This window comes from Microchirus variegatus (genome assembly GCF_963457635.1).
Source record: "Microchirus variegatus genome assembly, chromosome: 22".
NCBI classification, from domain to species: Eukaryota; Metazoa; Chordata; class Actinopteri; order Pleuronectiformes; family Soleidae; genus Microchirus; species Microchirus variegatus.
Genome location: NC_139823.1, coordinates 20,052,355 through 20,072,496, shown reverse-complemented (window position 1 = coordinate 20,072,496; position 20,142 = coordinate 20,052,355). Strand labels below are relative to the sequence as shown.

At 36.2% G+C, this 20,142-nt stretch overlaps 1 protein-coding gene across 1 annotated transcript; it reads left to right on the top strand.

Moving 5' to 3' along the window:
- Positions 1-410: 410 nt before the first annotated feature.
- Positions 411-8,696, top strand: iqcb1 (IQ motif containing B1; the record flags this gene model as incomplete). Its single annotated transcript, XM_083908751.1, has 14 exons — positions 411-522; positions 629-791; positions 1,557-1,689; positions 1,818-1,893; positions 1,977-2,076; positions 5,686-5,858; positions 5,932-6,041; positions 6,126-6,244; positions 6,619-6,685; positions 6,776-6,851; positions 7,355-7,509; positions 7,619-7,756; positions 7,838-7,994; positions 8,470-8,696. The coding sequence occupies 14 exons, from the start codon at positions 411-413 to the stop codon at positions 8,694-8,696; spliced, it is 1,806 nt and encodes a 601-aa protein (XP_083764877.1).
- Between the last annotated feature and the right edge of the window lie 11,446 nt (positions 8,697-20,142).

Genomic DNA, 20,142 nt, shown 5'->3' with positions numbered 1-20,142 from the left:
TGAGAGACGTGAGCTAATAGCACTCGAGAGCTAACGTAGGATAACTCACGTAAGATAATTAGAGTAAGAAAACCGACGTAGGAGAGCTAACGTGTGAGAAGTAATGTCATGTAGGAGAGCTAATAGCACAGGAGAGCTAACGTCAGAGGTGAGTCACAGCGCCACCTGGTGTTGTTGTTGTTATTCATTCGCATTTCACAACTGAAACCGTTTTGAAGATGTAAACTATGTTACTGTCAGATGTTTTTATGTCGTTATATAGTAAAGTATTATTGTTTTGTGAGGTAGTTTGATGCTAACATACACACATTAATTTCACACATGTTTTATTGAATTAATGTGAAAAAGTCAAAGGCTGGAAAAACATGTTGTGAAGCTGAAACTGTGTCATGTGACAGTTAAAGGAGACGATGGAGGAGACGATGGAGTCAGTGCAGGAGCTGAAGAAACAGCTGGAGGAGACAGATGTGACCCTGGAGCAGAAGATAGAGCTGCTCATCAGCGCCATCAGCGCCATCAACAGTGAGACCAGCAGCACTGCACCCACGTGAAAGTAAACAGTTATCAGAATAGAGTCAAATCTGGCTTTAAACGCGTGTGTGTGTGTGTGTGTGTGTGTGTGTGTCAGAGTCAGACTGTCTGCACACAGACTCCGCCTCTCTGACTCGTGTAAAGTCTCAGTTGTATCACAGTGGCGTCCTCCATCACTGTGTCCACGACGTCCTCTCTCTGGACGGCAGAAGACTGCAGGGACACTGGAGCTCCGCCTCCACGCTGGCACAGCTCACCACGTACGTCTGTCCTACAGCGCCATCTTTAGGTTTTTGTTCAAATATCAACTTAATGACAAATGACAACATATCTCATGTTATAGTGTGTTATGTTATGTTATGTTATTTTTTCTCACATATTATTATTATGAAGTATTCATTTATGTTATTGCTTTGTTTATATCTTATTGTAGTTTATCTTATCGTATCTTTATTTATATCATAACATATCCTATCTTATTTTATATCATAACATATATTATCTTACTTTATATTGTAATTTATGTTACTTTATATCGTAACTTATCGTATCTTATATCGTAACTTATCGAATCATATTTTAATATCGCAAATTATCCTGTCTTGTTTTATATCACAACTTATCGTATCTTATTGTATATCGTAACTTACAGTATTTATTGTATATCGTAACTTATCGTATCTTATTTTATATCATAACATAAAGTATCTTATTTTATATCGTAACTTATCGTATCTTATTGTATATCGTAACTTACCGTATTTATTTTATATCGTAACCTTTCGTATCTTATTGTATATCGTAACTTATCGTATCTTATTTTATATCATAACATAAAGTATCTTATTTTATATCGTAACTTACCATATTTATTTTATATCTTAACTTATAGTATCTTATTTTATATTGTAACAAAGTATCTTATTTTATATCATAACAAAGTATCTTATTTTATATCGTGACATATCTTATGACACGTTGATATGATCAATAATCAATAATCAATAATCAATACTGTGTCTCAGCTCGTGCTGTGCTGCTGTTGACCCTGGTGACCACCGGGAGGCGTTTCACACACTCTTCCTGCCGTCAGTGGTGGACGGCCTCCTGTCATTGGCTTCTCAGATGATGATGATGACGACGTCTCAGGGGTCAGAGGTGAGACGTCATCGTACGGTGGTCCTGATGATGTCATCGTACGGTGGTCCTGATGATGTCATCGTACGGTGGTCCTGATGATGTCATCGTACGGTGGTCCTGATGATGTCATCGTGTGTGTGTGTTAGGGTGTGAACATGTTCAGGACGGTGATGGACTCAGTAAGTGAGCTGCTCACCGCTCACTCTCAGCTCACCTCACAGGGTCAGTCACTCTTCATCATCACTGGATTCATCCATTTATTGATTGATTGATTGATTGATTGATTGATTCTCTCTCTGTCTCAGTCCTCAGCTCTGTTCACTACGAGCACATCCAGATGTGTGATGATGTCACTGTGTCCCTGATGTGCATGAACATGTGGATTCAAACCTGCAGCGTCAGCAGGTAAAAACGCCGATTTAAAGGGACAGTTTTGAAAGACAGGAAACTGAAATTTGTAAACCACTCACTCTCCCACACCAAAGTCCATAGAGAAAATCAGTGATTTTAACATCACAGCACACAGGAGTTCACAGGAGTTGTTCAGGGCGATGCCGACTATTATGATGGTGAATTTCAAGTCATTCCGAGATACATTTTTTTTTTCGAGAAGAAACTCAGCTCACTGTCAAAGTGCATCAGGGCAAATGGATCATTTCCTGAATTTAAAAAAATCATGAAAATTATTCCTTAAGAGCTTTGCAAATATTTTCAACTGATCCTTGTTCAGGGCGATGCCGACTATTATGATGGTAAATTTCAAGTCATTCCGAGATACTTTTTGTTTTTTTGAATAAAGTCAGCTCACTGTCAAAGTGCATCAGGGCAAATGGACCATTTTCAGAATTTCAAAAATTCATGAAAATTATTCCTTAAGAGATTTGCAAATATTTTCAACAGATCCTTGTTCAGGGCGATGCCGACTATTATGATGGTAAATTTCAAGTCATTCCGAGATACTTTTTGTTTTTTTGAAGAAACTCAGCTCACTGTCAAAGTGCATCAGGGCAAATGAATATTTTCATGATTTTCAAAAATTCATTAAAATTATTCCTTAAGAGGTTTGCAAATATTTTCAACAGATCCTTGTTCAGGGTGATGCCGACTATTATGATGGTGAATTTCAAGTCATTCCGAGATACTTTTTGTTTTTTTGAATAAAGTCAGCTCACTGTCAAAGTGCATCAGGGCAAATGGACCATTTTCAGAATTTCAAAAATTCATGAAAATTATTCCTTAAGAGATTTGCAAATATTTTCAACGGATCCTTGTTCAGGGTGATGTCGACTATTATGATGGTGAATTTCAAGTCATTCCGAGATACTTTTTGTTTTTGAGAAGAAACTCAGCTCACTGTCAAAGTGCATCAGAGCAAATGAATATTTTCCTGAATTTCAAAAATTCATTAAAATTATTCCTTAAGAGATTTGCAAATATTTTCAACAGATCCTTGTTCAGGGCGATGCCGACTATTATGATGGTGAATTTCAAGTCATTCCGAGATACTTTTTGTTTTTTTGAAGAAACTCAGCTCACTGTCAAAGTGCATCAGAGCAAATGAATATTTTCCTGAATTTCAAAAATTCATGAAAATTATTCCTTAATAGGTTTGCAAATATTTTCAACGGATCCTTGTTCAGGGTGATGTCGACTATTATGATGGTAAATTTCAAGTCATTCCGAGATACTTTTTGTTTTTGAGAAGAAACTCAGCTCACTGTCAAAGTGCATCAGGGCAAATGAATATTTTCCTGAATTTCAAAAATTCATGAAAATTATTCCTTATAAGATTTGCAAATATTTTCAACAGATCCTTGTTCAGGGCGATGCCGACTATTATGATGGTGAATTTCAAGTCATTCCGAGATACTTTTTGTTTTTTTGAAGAAACTCAGCTCACTGTCAAAGTGCATCAGAGCAAATGAATATTTTCCTGAATTTCAAAAATTCATGAAAATTATTCCTTAATAGGTTTGCAAATATTTTCAACAGATCCTTGTTCAGGGCGATGTCGACTATTATGATGGTAAATTTCAAGTCATTCCGAGATACTTTTTGTTTTTTTGAATAAAGTCAGCTCACTGTCAAAGTGCATCAGGGTTAAATGCATCATTTCCTGCATTTCAAAAATTCATGAAAATTATTCCCTATAAGATTTGCAAATATTTTCAACAGATCCTTGTTCAGGGCGATGCCGACTATTATGATGGTGAATTTCAAGTCATTCCGAGATACTTTTTGTTTTTTTGAAGAAACTCAGCTCACTGTCAAAGTGCATCAGAGCAAATGAATATTTTCCTGAATTTCAAAAATTCATGAAAATTATTCCTTAATAGGTTTGCAAATATTTTCAACGGATCCTTGTTCAGGGTGATGTCGACTATTATGATGGTAAATTTCAAGTCATTCCGAGATACTTTTTGTTTTTGAGAAGAAACTCAGCTCACTGTCAAAGTGCATCAGGGCAAATGAATATTTTCCTGAATTTCAAAAATTCATGAAAATTATTCCTTATAAGATTTGCAAATATTTTCAACAGATCCTTGTTCAGGGCGATGCCGACTATTATGATGGTGAATTTCAAGTCATTCCGAGATACTTTTTGTTTTTTTGAAGAAACTCAGCTCACTGTCAAAGTGCATCAGAGCAAATGAATATTTTCCTGAATTTCAAAAATTCATGAAAATTATTCCTTAATAGGTTTGCAAATATTTTCAACGGATCCTTGTTCAGGGTGATGTCGACTATTATGATGGTAAATTTCAAGTCATTCCGAGATACTTTTTGTTTTTGAGAAGAAACTCAGCTCACTGTCAAAGTGCATCAGGGCAAATGAATATTTTCCTGAATTTCAAAAATTCATGAAAATTATTCCTTATAAGATTTGCAAATATTTTCAACAGATCCTTGTTCAGGGCGATGCCGACTATTATGATGGTGAATTTCAAGTCATTCCGAGATACTTTTTGTTTTTTTGAAGAAACTCAGCTCACTGTCAAAGTGCATCAGGGTTAAATGCATCATTTCCTGCATTTCAAAAATTCATGAAAATTATTCCCTATAAGATTTGCAAATATTTTCAACAGATCCTTGTTCAGGGCGATGCCGACTATTATGATGGTGAATTTCAAGTCATTCCGAGATACTTTTTGTTTTTTTGAAGAAACTCAGCTCACTGTCAAAGTGCATCAGGGTTAAATGCATCATTTCCTGCATTTCAAAAATTCATGAAAATTATTCCCTATAAGATTTGCAAATATTTTCAACAGATCCTTGTTCAGGGCGATGCCGACTATTATGATGGTGAATTTCAAGTCATTCCGAGATACTTTTTGTTTTTTTGAATAAAGTCAGCTCACTGTCAAAGTGCATCAGGGCAAATGGACCATTTTCAGAATTTCAAAAATTCATGAAAATTATTCCTTATAAGATTTGCAAATATTTTCAACAGATCCTTGTTCAGGGCGATGCCGACTATTATGATGGTGAATTTCAAGTAATTCCGAGATACTTTTACATTTTGAGAAGAAACTCAGCTCACTGTCAAAGTGCATCAGGGCAAATGGATCATTTCCTGAATTTAAAAAAATCATGAAAATTATTCCTTAAGAGCTTTGCAAATATTTTCAACAGATCCTTGTTCAGGGTGATGTCGACTATTATGATGGTAAATTTCAAGTCATTCCGAGATACTTTTTGTTTTTGAGAAGAAACTCAGCTCACTGTCAAAGTGTATCAGGGCAAATGAATCATTTCATGATTTTCAAAAATTCATTAAAGTTATTCCTTTTATCCTTTTTTAAAATTATCAGCGAGACATTCCTGTCACAGAAAGACACACAGACACAACTTGCTTTTAGATAGATTTTATTCAGACTTAACTCAGTGACACAAAGTAACCACACGAGGCAGCAGAGGACCAGCAGCTCCTGTGTCCCTGTGAGCTAAAATCACTGATTTTCTCTGTGGACTTTGGTGTGGGAGAGTGAGTGAATTCAATCTCTGTCTGCGTAGGAACTTCCTGTCGAGTCTGAGCGACGACTCCATCCTGTTGCTCCTCGATGAGGCCGTCGGCCAATTAGCCGTCAGTGCTGACTCTGCGGTGGGCGGAGCCTCTGTCAGACTCCTCCTCCTCATGTCCAGTCAGCTGCATCTGCGTCTGCGGCCCCTCCTCCTCAGCTTCAGAGGTCAGGGGTCACATGTGTTCACACCTGGATCATTGTTGAAAGGTCAGAGGTCACACTCTCTCTCTTTCTGTAGGTCTGGACAACCTGCTGGACAAAGACTGGAGGGGGCGGGGCTTTGACCAGGATGTGGATCAGCTGATAAAGCTGATGGAGTCGCATAGAGGCGGGGTCAGTCCCTCTGAGGTCAGTCCACGAGGTCAAGGTCACGTGACCGCCAGAGTGTGGCCGCCTGACTCCGCCCCCTCCTCCTGTCTTCTGTTCACGCAGGTGAGCGGCGAGCGTGTGCGTGCGGCGTGCGTGATCCAGGCGGCGTGGCGCTCGTATCTGACCAGACGCAGAGTGAAGAGCCTGAGTCGAGCTGTGAGCTCACTGCAGAGGAGGTTCAGGTATGAGGTCATCACCACAGCTCTGACATCATCATCACCACAGCTGTGACATCATCATCACCACAGCTGTGACATCATCACCACAGCTCTGACATCATCATCACCACAGCTGTGACATCATCATCACCACAGCTGTGACATCATCATCACCACAGCTGTGACATCATCATCACCACAGCTGTGACATCATCACCACAGTTGTGACATCATCACCACAGTTGTGACATCATCACCACAGCTGTGACATCATCATCACCACAACTGTGACATCATCACCACAGCTGTGACATCATCACCACAGCTGTGACATCATCACCACCAAAAGACACGTGTCACAACGTGTGTGTGTGTGTGTGTGTGTGTGTGTGTGTCAGGGCTCGGAGGAGGCAGCAGCAGCAGCAGAAGGAGGCACAGAAGTGGGAGGAGGAGCTTAAGTACCAGGTGAGTTTAAAGTACTTTAAAGTACTCGTCAGAGTACTGCAGTACTGACCTGTGTGTGTGTGTGTGTGTGTGTGTGTGTGTGTGTTTCAGGTGTGTTTGCGGCGTAAACAGGCGAGGAGGGCGTTCCACGAAAAGCAGAGAAAACTACTGCAACTGCTGCCCCCTGGTGACCACACAAAGAAACACACATGCATTTATTTGTGTTTATTTGTGTTTGTTTATTTATTTGTGTGTTTGTTTATTGATTTGTTTATTTGTGTGTGTGTTTATTTATTTATTTGTGTGTTTGTTTGTTTATTTATTTTTGTGTTTGTCTATTTATTTGTTTGTTTGTGTGTGTGTGTTTTTATTTATTTATTTGTGTGTGTTTATTTATTTGTTTGTGTGTGTGTGTTCATTGATTTATTTATTTGTGTGTGTTTATTTGTGTGTGTGTGTTTGTTAATGTATGTTTTTATTTATTTATTTGTGTGTGTTTATTTATTTGTTTATGTGTGTGTGTGTGTTTATTTATTTGTGTGTGTTTTATTTATTTATTTGTGTGTGTGTGTTATTTATTTGTTTATTTGTGTGTGTGTCTTTATTCATTTGTGTGTTTATTTATTTATGTATTAGTGTGTGCTTATTTATTTATTTGTTTATTTGTTTATCTGTTTATTTGTGTGTCAGATCAGGTGCAGTCGTACCTGTCAGAGTGTGAGCGTCGTGCTGCCGTAAAGATCCAGAGTTTGTTTAGAGGCTTCAGAGAACGACGTCGTTACAACAACAGTTCGTTCAGACGCTCGCTGAGAGAGAGGCGTGCTGTCAGGACCCTGCAGAGAGCTGTAAACAACAACAACAACACAACAATATAAACAGGATGTAGAGTTGAGTTTAAAACGTGGCTCCACCCACATCGTTATCCTGACACACACTGACTCCTCCCTCTTTCAGGTGCGTCGCTTTCTGCAGAGACGGCGAGCAGCCAAAGCCCCGCCCACCACAGCTCTCTGGCTCGGTCACAGAGGTTTGACGGACAGCAGGAGGGCGGAGCTAAAGGCTCAGGTGGACGAGTACGTCGCCGCCCATCCTGTAAGAGCACGCCCCCATGTCGCGACGCCACACTGTCTCCATGACGACGCTGACACTGTCCCCCCCCCCCGTCCCCCACAGTCGTCCCGCGTGTCCCGAGAGGAGTGTGAGCGCCTCCATGTGGAGGTGCAGCTGCTACTGCAGGAGGAGCTTCAGAGAGGAGGCGACAGGAGGAGGGAGGAGCAGAGGAGGGAGGCTCTGCTGGCTCACACACACACACTGATGGAGCAGCTGAGAGGTCACACACACACACACACACACACACACACACACACACACACACACACACACACACACACACACACACACACACACTGCTGGAGCAGCTGAGAGGTCACACACTCACAGACACACACACACACACACACACTGATGGAGCAGCTGAGAGGTCACACACACACACACACACACACACACACACACACACACACACACACACACACACACACACACACACACACACACACACACTGCTGGAGCAGCTGAGAGGTCACACACTCACAGACACACACACACACACACACACTGATGGAGAGGCTGAGAGGTCACACACACAGACACACACACACCCGCACACAGACACAGACACACGCACACACACACACACACACACATACACACGCACACATACACACGCACACACACATTAATCAATAACTAAAGTGATCGATCAGTCAGAAGTGATTGACAGTCTCACTTCATCCCTCCCACAGAGGCTCCGCCCCTCTCCGTCGTCACGGCAACAGTTGCCGACTCCTTCCTCAGCCCCTCGGGCGTCATCGCCGCCCGCGCCCGTGACTCCCACAATGCCTTGCTGCAGGAGACTCGCCTGCCGTGGTGGAGGACGCTGGGAGAGGCGGAGGACGCGCTCGGCCCCGCCCACCCGCTGGTGGAGCTGGAGGCGGAGCTCGGAGGACTGTTTGTGGGCGGGTCAGTGTGAAGGTCTTTGATCACACTCTGCTGCCACCTAGTGACTCTGAAAGGATGTGACTATTGATCACTGCTATTTGTTGTTGTTGTTGTTGTTGTTGTTTATTGTTAACACATGTAGTGACCAGCATCACCAGTAGAGGGAGCCACACACACACACACACACACACACACACACACACACACACACACACACACACACACACACACACACACACACACACTGTCATTAATGTTTCTCTCTGGATTAAAAGGGAAATATTATTATAAGATTTTTTTCCTGTTTTACTTTCATGCTGTGATGTCACAGGCTCCAGTGTATTGCTGTGTGTGTGTGTGTGTGTGTGTGTGTGTGAGAGAGAGAGAGAGCGGCGCTGAGAGCAGGGCGAGTCCACACTGTGAGTATCTACTCTTTTATTTACTGTTTCATTCTTTATGTTAAAGACATTTTTAAAGTGTGCTCTCACACCAAACTCATAGAGAAAATCACTGCTGGTCTGCTGCTGCCTCGTGTTACCTTTATTTGCCTCTGATTCTCCTCAGTCTCCATTAGAAAAAGAGAAAAGCTCTTCAGACCTCACTTTATAACACACACACACACTCACACACATTCTTGTTCTTAATGCATACTGAGGACTGCGTTGCTGACAAAGTGAGGACCAGCATTTCCACTTTATGAATCAACACAATTACAAATATCTACTTCATGAATGACATCTACAAAGAACTACTGGGTGCAGTACCATAACATGTCTGCAGGTGGAGACATGTGTTGGTCCAAAATTTGCCAAAAAAATGTTGGTCCAAAATTTGATCAAAAACAATTTGGTCCAAAATTTGAAAAAAAAAAAAATTTTGGTCCAAAATTTGCCAAAAAAATGTTGGTCCAAAATTTAACAAAAACAAATTTGGTCCAAAATTTGACAAAAAAAAAATTGGTCCAAAATTTGACAAAAAAAATGTTGGTTCAAAATTTGACAAAGCGTCATAGTATACTATGTCGTCCAAAATTTGAAAAAAAAAATTGACCCAACATTTTTGGTCCAAAATTTGACAAAACGTCACACTATACTGTGTCGTCCAAAATGTGGAAAAAAAAAAAATTGGACACATTGACTATAGCATGTTATAACAACCTAAGGAAGTGATTTCAATGAAAACAAAGTGAGGACCGACCAAAATGTCCTCACTCCGTAAAAATGACCTCACTTTGTTGGTTAAAAACCCTCAGTGGTCCTCAGTATGCTGCAAGTACAAGAACACACACACACACACACAGTCTATGTTCAAACCTCTCTCACTCTATATATATATATATATATATACATATAAGTGAACTAAAGTTAACCTTCTGTAAACCTTGTTCTTATGGACGAACATGTTTTCTGTAACGAGGTTAAAGAGCAACAACAATCACAACAAGTGTCTGATCTTCATCATCATCATCTTCACATGTTTGACGTCATGAGACAAAGAAAACACTTTAAAAACTTACTTTACTAAAAACTAACACTTTAAAATTCATCAACTTATTCACATGTTTAGTTGTTTGTGACTGTTTGAGATAAAGAAATGACCTAAAATCACCTGTTTTATGTTAGAAAATCACTGGAACATTAACTTTTCACACAGAGATTCTTTTTGTGGGTAAGGTTTATACAGTGTATATATATATACGTATATATATGTATATATATATACGTATATATATGTATATATATATACATATATATATACGTATATATATGTATATATATATACGTATATATATGTATATATATATACGTATATATATACATATATATGTATATATATTAACATATATATGTATGTATATATATATATATATACATATATATGTATATATATTAACATATATATGTATGTATATATATATATACGTATATATATGTATATATATATACGTATATATATACATATATATGTATATATATTAACATATATATGTATGTATATATATATATATATACATATATATGTATATATATTAACATATATATGTATGTATATATATATATACATACATATATATATACATACATGTATATATATATATATATATACATATAGAGTTCTAACATTTTAAAATTCTAAATATTCTCCTGGCACGAAAGAAACAATGAAACATTTCAACACTCACTCTCCCACACCAAAGTCCATAGAGAAAACCAGTGATTTTAGTTCACAGGGACACAGGAGCTGCTGGTCCTCTGCTGCCTCGCGTGGTCACTTTGTGTCACTGAGTTAAGTCTAAAGTAAATATTTTAAAATCAGTCATTGTAAGTTAGTGATGGAGGCAGCAGTGGATCAACAACTCCTGTGAACTCCTGTGTGCTGTGATGTTAAAATCACTGGTTTACTCTATGGACTTTGGTGTGGGAGAGTGAGTGACTTTGGTGTGGGAGAGTGAGTGACTTTGGTGTGGGAGAGTGAGTGGTTTATAAACTTCAGTTCCTCTCTGCCCTCTTTAATGTGTCTTTTTTTAGCTTCTATGTTGATGTGAAGGAGTTAAGATCCAGAGGAATGTGGAGGGAGGAGTTTGTTTTCACTCCACACCAGAGTTTCATCCTCCTCTTCCTCCGGTTGTTGTTTGCCGTCATGATGTCCAGGTCTCTGTCCTGAGGCATCACCATGCTAACTTTACCCACTTTACCCACTTTACCCTCTTTACCCAGGGGAGTGTCGCTGCAGAGGGTCGTCGCCGTGGTTTCCCAGGCTCCTCGGCAGCTGCTGCTGCTCTGTTCTGGACCATCAGACACCTGGAGGTAACACAGTCACACTACACCTGTAATCATGGCTGTGGTCACTGGGAAAAAATATTCATTTCTTTGGCTGTCTGTAAAAATTACATTAAAAAAATGTCATAAAAAAAAAATATATATATATACACACACACACAGACGTATATATATATATATATATAGATATACACACATGTATATCTATATATATATATATAGATATACACACATGTATATCTATAAAAATTTACCATTTTGTAATTTTTTTCTGTAAAAATTTAAATTTGTCTAATTTTTGTGAATGCAATAAATATTTGAAAATGTAAATTTGTACCTATTTGTAAAGTTCTTGAAATATATTTGTAAAATGTAAGATTTTTGTAAAAGTTGTAAAACATTGTCTGATGTGTCCTCGTCTTCGCAGGCGTCCTCACTTCAGTCTAAACTGCAGCAGGTCTTCGTCCGGTCGTCCGTCTCCGTCTGGACGCTCATTGCCGCTCTACGACATGACGTTTCCTGACCTTGACGCTCCAGAGACGACATGGACAGACAAGAGAGGACAAAGACACCAACATGGACAAAAACAAACCATGTCCCCATTTTTCTGTCCAAGCTGTACTATACTATGTCGTCGACCTCAATGTCATACTACACTATTTCGTCCATAATCTGACCATTTTTTTGAAAAAAAAAATTGGTCCAAAATTTGACAAAAACGACATACTATACTATATCGTCCAAAATCAGAAATTTTCTTGAATTTTTATTTTTTAGCCCAAAATGTGACTAAAAGGTCATACTATACTATGTAGTACGTCATACTATACTATGTCGTCCAAAATCTGACCATTTTTTTGAAAAAGTGTTTTTGGTCCAAAACTTGACAAAAACGTCATACTATACTATGTAGTACGTCATACTATACTATGTCGTCCAAAATCTGACAATTTTTTTGAAAAACGTTTTTTTGGTCCTAAACTTGACCAAAACGTCATACTATACTATGTAGTACGTCATACTATACTATGTCTCCAAAATGTGACCATTTTTGGAGAAAAAAAGATTTGGTCCAAAATTTGACAAAAACGACATACTATACTATGTCGTCCAAAATCTGACAATTTTTTTGAAAAACGTTTTTTTGGTCCTAAATGTGACAAAAACGTCATACTATACTATGTCTCCAAAATGTGGCCATTTTTGGAAAAAAAGAATTTGGTCCAAAATTTTACAAAAACGACATACTATACTATGTCGTCCAAAATCTGACCATTTTTTTGAAAAACGTTTTTTTGGTCCTAAATGTGACAAAAACGTCATACTATACTATGTAGTACGTCATACTATACTATGTCTCCAAAATGTGGCCATTTTTGGAGAAAAAAAATTTGGTCCAAAATTTGACAAAAACGACATACTATACTATGTCGTCCAAAATCTGACAATTTTTTTGAAAAACGTTTTTTTGGTCCTAAACTTGACAAAAACGTCATACTATACTATGTAGTACGTCATACTATACTATGTCTACAAAATGTGACCATTTTTGGAGAAAAAAAGATTTGGTCCAAAATTTGACAAAAACGACATACTATACTATGTCGTCCAAAATCTGACAATTTTTTTGAAAAACGTTTTTTTGGTCCTAAATGTGACAAAAACGTCATACTATACTATGTAGTACGTCATACTATACTATGTCTCCAAAATGTGGCCATTTTTGGAGAAAAAAAATTTGGTCCAAAATTTGACAAAAACGACATACTATACTATGTCGTCCAAAATCTGACAATTTTTTTGAAAAAGTGTTTTTGGTCCAAAACTTGACAAAAACGTCATACTATACTATGTAGTACGTCATACTATACTATGTCGTCCAAAATGTGACCATTTTTGGAGAAAACAAATTTAGTCCAAAATTTGACAAAAACGACATACTATACTATGTCGTCCAAAATCTGACAATTTTTTTGAAAAACGTTTTTTTGGTCCTAAACGTGACAAAAACGTCATACTATACTATGTAGTACGTCATACTATACTATGTTTCCAAAATGTGGCCATTTTTGGAGAAAACAAATTTGGTCCAAAATTTGACAAAAACGACATACTATACTATGTCGTCCAAAATCTGACAATTTTTTTGAAAAACATTTTTTTGGTCCTAAACTTGACAAAAACGTCATACTATACTATGTAGTACGTCATACTATACTATGTCTCCAAAATGTGGCCATTTTTGGAGAAAAAAATTTGGTCCAAAATTTGACAAAAACGACATACCATACTGTCGTCCAAAATCTGACCATTTTTTTGAAAAAGTGTTTTTGGTCCAAAACTTGACAAGAACGTCATACTATACTATGTAGTACGTCATACTATACTATGTCTCCAAAATGTGGCCATTTTTGGAGAAAACAAATTTGGTCCAAAATTTGACAAAAACGACATACTATACTATGTCGTCCAAAATCTGACAATTTTTTTGAAAAACGTTTTTTTGGTCCATAACGTGACAAAAACGTCATACTATACTATGTAGTACGTCATACTATACTATGTCTCCAAAATGTGGCCATTTTTGGAGAAAACAAATTTGGTCCAAAATTTGACAAAAACGACATACTATACTATGTCGTCCAAATCTGACAATTTTTTTGAAAAACGTTTTTTTGGTCCATAACGTGACAAAAACGTCATACTATACTATGTAGTACGTCATACTATACTATGTCTCCAAAATGTGGCCATTTTTGGAGAAAAAAAATTTGGTCCAAAATTTGACAAAATCGACATACTATACTATGTCGTCCAAAATCTGACAATTTTTTTGAAAAACGTTTTTTTGGTCCTTAACTTGACAAAAACGTCATACTATACTATGTAGTACGTCATACTATACTATGTCGTCCAAAATGTGACCATTTTTGGAGAAAACAAATTTAGTCCAAAATTTGACAAAAACGACATACTATACTATGTCGTCCAAAATCTGACCATTTTTTTGAAAAACGTTGTTTTGGTCCTAAACTTGACAAAAACGTCATACTATACTATGTAGTACGTCATACTATACTATGTCTCCAAAATGTGGCCATTTTTGGAGAAAACAAATTTGGTCCAAAATTTGACAAAAACGACATACTATACTATGTCGTCCAAAATCTGACAATTTTTTTGAAAAACGTTTTTTTGGTCCATAACGTGACAAAAACGTCATACTATACTATGTAGTACGTCATACTATACTACTATGTTTTTTTGGTCCTAAACTTGACCAAAACGTCATACTATACTATGTAGTACGTCATACTATACTATGTCTCCAAAATGTGGCCATTTTTGGAGAAAAAAATTTGGTCCAAAATTTGACAAAAACGACATACCATACTGTCGTCCAAAATCTGACCATTTTTTTGAAAAAGTGTTTTTGGTCCAAAACTTGACAAAAACGTCATACTATACTATGTAGTACGTCATACTATACTATGTCTCCAAAATGTGGCCATTTTTGGAGAAAACAAATTTGGTCCAAAATTTGACAAAAACGACATACTATACTATGTCGTCCAAATCTGACAATTTTTTTGAAAAACGTTTTTTTGGTCCATAACGTGACAAAAACGTCACACTATACTATGTAGTACGTCATACTATACTATGTCTCCAAAATGTGGCCATTTTTGGAGAAAAAAAATTTGGTCCAAAATTTGACAAAAACGACATACTATACTATGTCGTCCAAAATCTGACAATTTTTTTGAAAAACGTTTTTTTGGTCCTAAACTTGACAAAAACGTCATACTATACTATGTAGTACGTCATACTATACTATGTCGTCCAAAATGTGACCATTTTTTGAGAAAACAAATTTAGTCCAAAATTTGACAAAAACGACATACTATACTATGTCATCCAAAATCTGACAATTTTTTTGAAAAACGTTTTTTTGGTCCTAAACGTGACAAAAACGTCATACTATACTATGTAGTACGTCATACTATACTATGTTTCCAAAATGTGGCCATTTTTGGAGAAAACAAATTTGGTCCAAAATTTGACAAAAACGACATACTATACTATGTCGTCCAAAATCTGACAATTTTTTTGAAAAACGTTTTTTTGGTCCTAAACTTGACAAAAACGTCATACTATACTATGTAGTACGTCATACTTTACTATGTCTCCAAAATGTGGCCATTTTTGGAGAAAAAAAATTTGGTCCAAAATTTGACAAAAACGACATACTATACTATGTCGTCCAAAATCTGACCATTTTTTTGAAAAACGTTGTTTTGGTCCTAAACTTGACAAAAACTTCATACTATACTATGTAGTACGTCATACTATACTATGTCTCCAAAATGTGGCCATTTTTGGAGAAAAAAAATTTGGTCCAAAATTTGACAAAAACGACATACTATACTATGTCGTCCAAAATCTGACAATTTTTATGAAAAACGTTTTTTTGGTCCTAAATGTGACAAAAACGTCATACTATACTATGTAGTACGTCATACTATACTATGTCTCCAAAATGTGGCCATTTTTGGAGAAAAAAAATTTGGCCCAAAATTTGACAAAAACGACATACTATACTATGTCGTCCAAAATCTGACCATTTTTTTGAAAAACTTTTTTTGGTCCAAAACGTGACAAAAACGTCATACTATACTATGTAGTACGTCATACTATACTATGTCTCCAAAATGTGGCCATTTTTGGAGAAAAAAAATTTGGTCCAAAATTTGACAAAAACGACATACTATACTATGTCGTCCAAAATCAGAAATTTTTTTGAAAAACGTTTTTTTGGTCCTAAATGTGACAAAAACGTCATACTATACTATGTAGTACGTCATACTATACTATGTCTCCAAAATGTGGCCATTTTTGGAGAAAAAAAATTTGGTCCAAAATTTGACAAAAACGACATACTATACTATGTCGTCCAAAATCTGACCATTTTTTTGAAAAACTTTTTTTGGTCCAAAACGTGACAAAAACGTCATACTATACTATGTAGTACGTCATACTATACTATGTCTCCAAAATGTGGCCATTTTTGGAGAAAAAAAATTTGGTCCAAAATTTGACAAAAACGACATACTATACTATGTCGTCCAAAATCAGAAATTTTCTAGAATTTTTATTTTTTAGCCCAGAATGTGACTAAAAGGTCGTACTATAATATGTCGTCGACCTCAATGTCATACTACACTATTTCGTCCAAAATCTGACCATTTTTTTTTAAAAACAAATTTTGGTCCAAAATGTGACAAAAACATCATACCTCTTCCTCAGACTGGAAGTCTCTGCAGCGTGTGGTGAGGACAGCGGAGAAGATCATTGCGACACCACTCCCACCCATAACCAGAGCTCACCAGATCCTCTCTGACCACACCCACCCCCACAACAGACTGTTCTCCCTCCTGGCATCTGGCAGGAGGTTCCGCAGCATCCGCTGCAAAACAGACGAGACTAAAACAGCCACTTCCCACTGGCTATCAGACTGCTTAATGCCAAATAACCCCCCCCCCCCCCCCCCCCACACACACACACACACACACTCTGTGCAATATTTTAACTGTTATTTCCTCCATTTTCATATTGTTTACATTTGTTTTTCATTTTCATATGCACCTTAAGCCAATTTTTCTTATCTGCACTACTTATACAAACTGCACTACTTTTATATATATTTAAATATATTTATATACAAAAAACGTGTTTATATACTGTTGTTTTCAAACTCAATGCTGCATCTTATTTCCTTTACCGGTTGCCAAGCAACGACATTTCGTTGCCAATTTTTCACTGTTGTGTTCTCTGTGCAATGACAATAAAAGGAAGTCTAAGTCTATACTATACTGTGTCGTCCAAAATCAGAAATTTTTCTTGCAAGTTTTTTTTTGTGCCCAAAATGTGACTAAAAGGTCATACTATACTATGTCGTTGAACTCAATGTCATACTACACGATGTCGTCCAAAATCTGAAATTTATTTTGAAAAACGTTTTTTTGGTCCAAAACGTGACAAAAACGTCATACTATACTATGTCGTACGTCATACTATACTATATCTCCAAAATGTGGCCATTTTTGGAGAAAAAAAATTTGGTCCAAAATTTGACAAAAACGACATACTATACTATGTCGTCCAAAATCTGACAATTTTTTGGAAAAACGTTTTTTTGGTCCAAAACGTGACAAAAACGTCATACTATACTATGAAGTATGTCATACTATACTATGTCTGCTAAATGTGGCCATTTTTGGAGAAAAAAAATTTGGTCCAAAATTTGACAAAAACGACATACTATACTATGTCGTCCAAGATCTGACACTTTTTTTGAAAAACGTTTTTTTGGTCCAAAACTTGACAAAAACGTCATACTATACTATGTAGTACGTCATACTATACTATATCTCCAAAATGTGACCATTTTTGGAGAAAAAAAATTTGGTCCAAAATTGGACAAAAACGACATACTATACTATGTCGTTTTTGATTCTGACAATTTTTTTGAAAAAGTTTTTTTGGTCCAAAACTTGAAAAAAACGTCACACTATACTATGCAGTAACTCATACTATACTATGTCTCTAAAATGTGACCATTTTTGGAGAAAAAAAAATTTGGTCCAAAATTGGACAAAAACGACATACTATACTATGTCGTTTTTGATTCTGACAATTTTTTTGAAAAACGTTTTTTTGGTCCAAAACGTGACAAAAACGTCACACTATACTATGAAGTACGTCATACTATACTATGTCTCCAAAATGTGGCCATTTTTGGAGAAAAAAAAATTTGGTCCAAAATTTGACAAAAATGACATACTATACTATGTCGTCCAAGATCTGACACTTTTTTTGAAAAACGTTTTTTTGGTCCAAAACTTGACAAAAACGTCACACTATACTATGCAGTAACTCATACTATACTATGTGTCTAAAATGTGACCATTTTTGGAGAAAAAAAATTTGGTCCAAAATTGGACAAAAACGACATACTATACTATGTCGTTTTTGATTCTGACAATTTTTTTGAAAAACGTTTTTTTGGTCCAAAACTTGACAAAAACGTCACACTATACTATGCAGTAACTCATACTATACTATGTCTCTAAAATGTGACCATTTTTGGAGAAAAAAAATTTGGTCCAAAATTGGACAAAAACGACATACTATACTATGTCGTTTTTGATTCTGACAATTTTTTTGAAAAACTTTTTTTGGTCCAAAACTTGACAAAAACGTCACACTATACTATGCAGTACCTCATACTATACTATGTCTCTAAAATGTGACCATTTTTGGAGAAAAAAAAATTTGGTCCAAAATTGGACAAAAACGACATACTATACTATGTCGTTTTTGATTCTGACAATTTTTTTGAAAAACGTTTTTTTGGTCCAAAACTTGACAAAAACGTCACACTATACTATGCAGTACCTCATACTATACTATGTCTCCAAAATGTGACCATTTTTGGAGAAAAAAAATGTGGTCCAAAATTGGACAAAAATGACATACTATACTATGTCGTTTTTGATTCTGACAATTTTTTTGAAAAACGTTTTTTTGGTCCAAAACTTGACAAAAACGTCACACTATACAATGCAGTACCTCATACTATACTATGTCTCTAAAATGTGACCATTTTTGGAGAAAAAAAATGTGGTCCAAAATTGGACAAAAACGACATACTATACTATGTCGTTTTTGATTCTGACAATTTTTTTGAAAAACGTTTTTTTGGTCCAAAACTTGACAAAAACGTCACACTATACTATGCAGTACCTCATACTATACTATGTCTCTAAAATGTGACCATTTTTGGAGAAAAAAAAATTTGGTCCAAAATTGGACAAAAACGACATACTATACTATGTCGTTTTTGATTCTGACAATTTTTTTGAAAAACTTTTTTTGGTCCAAAACTTGACAAAAACGTCACACTATACTATGCAGTAACTCATACTATACTATGTCTCTAAAATGTGACCATTTTTGGAGAAAAAAAATTTGGTCCAAAATTGGACAAAAACGACATACTATACTATGTCGTTTTTGATTCTGACAATTTTTTTGAAAAACGTTTTTTTGGTCCAAAACTTGACAAAAACGTCACACTATACTATGCAGTACGTCATACTATACTATGTCTCTAAAATGTGACCATTTTTGGAGAAAAAAAAATTTGGTCCAAAATTGGACAAAAACGACATACTATACTATGTCGTTTTTGATTCTGACAATTTTTTTGAAAAACGTTTTTTTGGTCCAAAACTTGACAAAAACGTCACACTATACTATGCAGTAACTCATACTATACTATGTGTCTAAAATGTGACCATTTTTGGAGAAAAAAAATTTGGTCCAAAATTGGACAAAAACGACATACTATACTATGTCGTTTTTGATTCTGACAATTTTTTTGAAAAACGTTTTTTTGGTCCAAAACTTGACAAAAACGTCACACTATACTATGCAGTACGTCATACTATACTATGTCTCTAAAATGTGACCATTTTTGGAGAAAAAAAAATTTGGTCCAAAATTGGACAAAAACGACATACTATACTATGTCGTTTTTGATTCTGACAATTTTTTTGAAAAACGTTTTTTTGGTCCAAAACTTGACAAAAACGTCACACTATACTATGCAGTAACTCATACTATACTATGTCT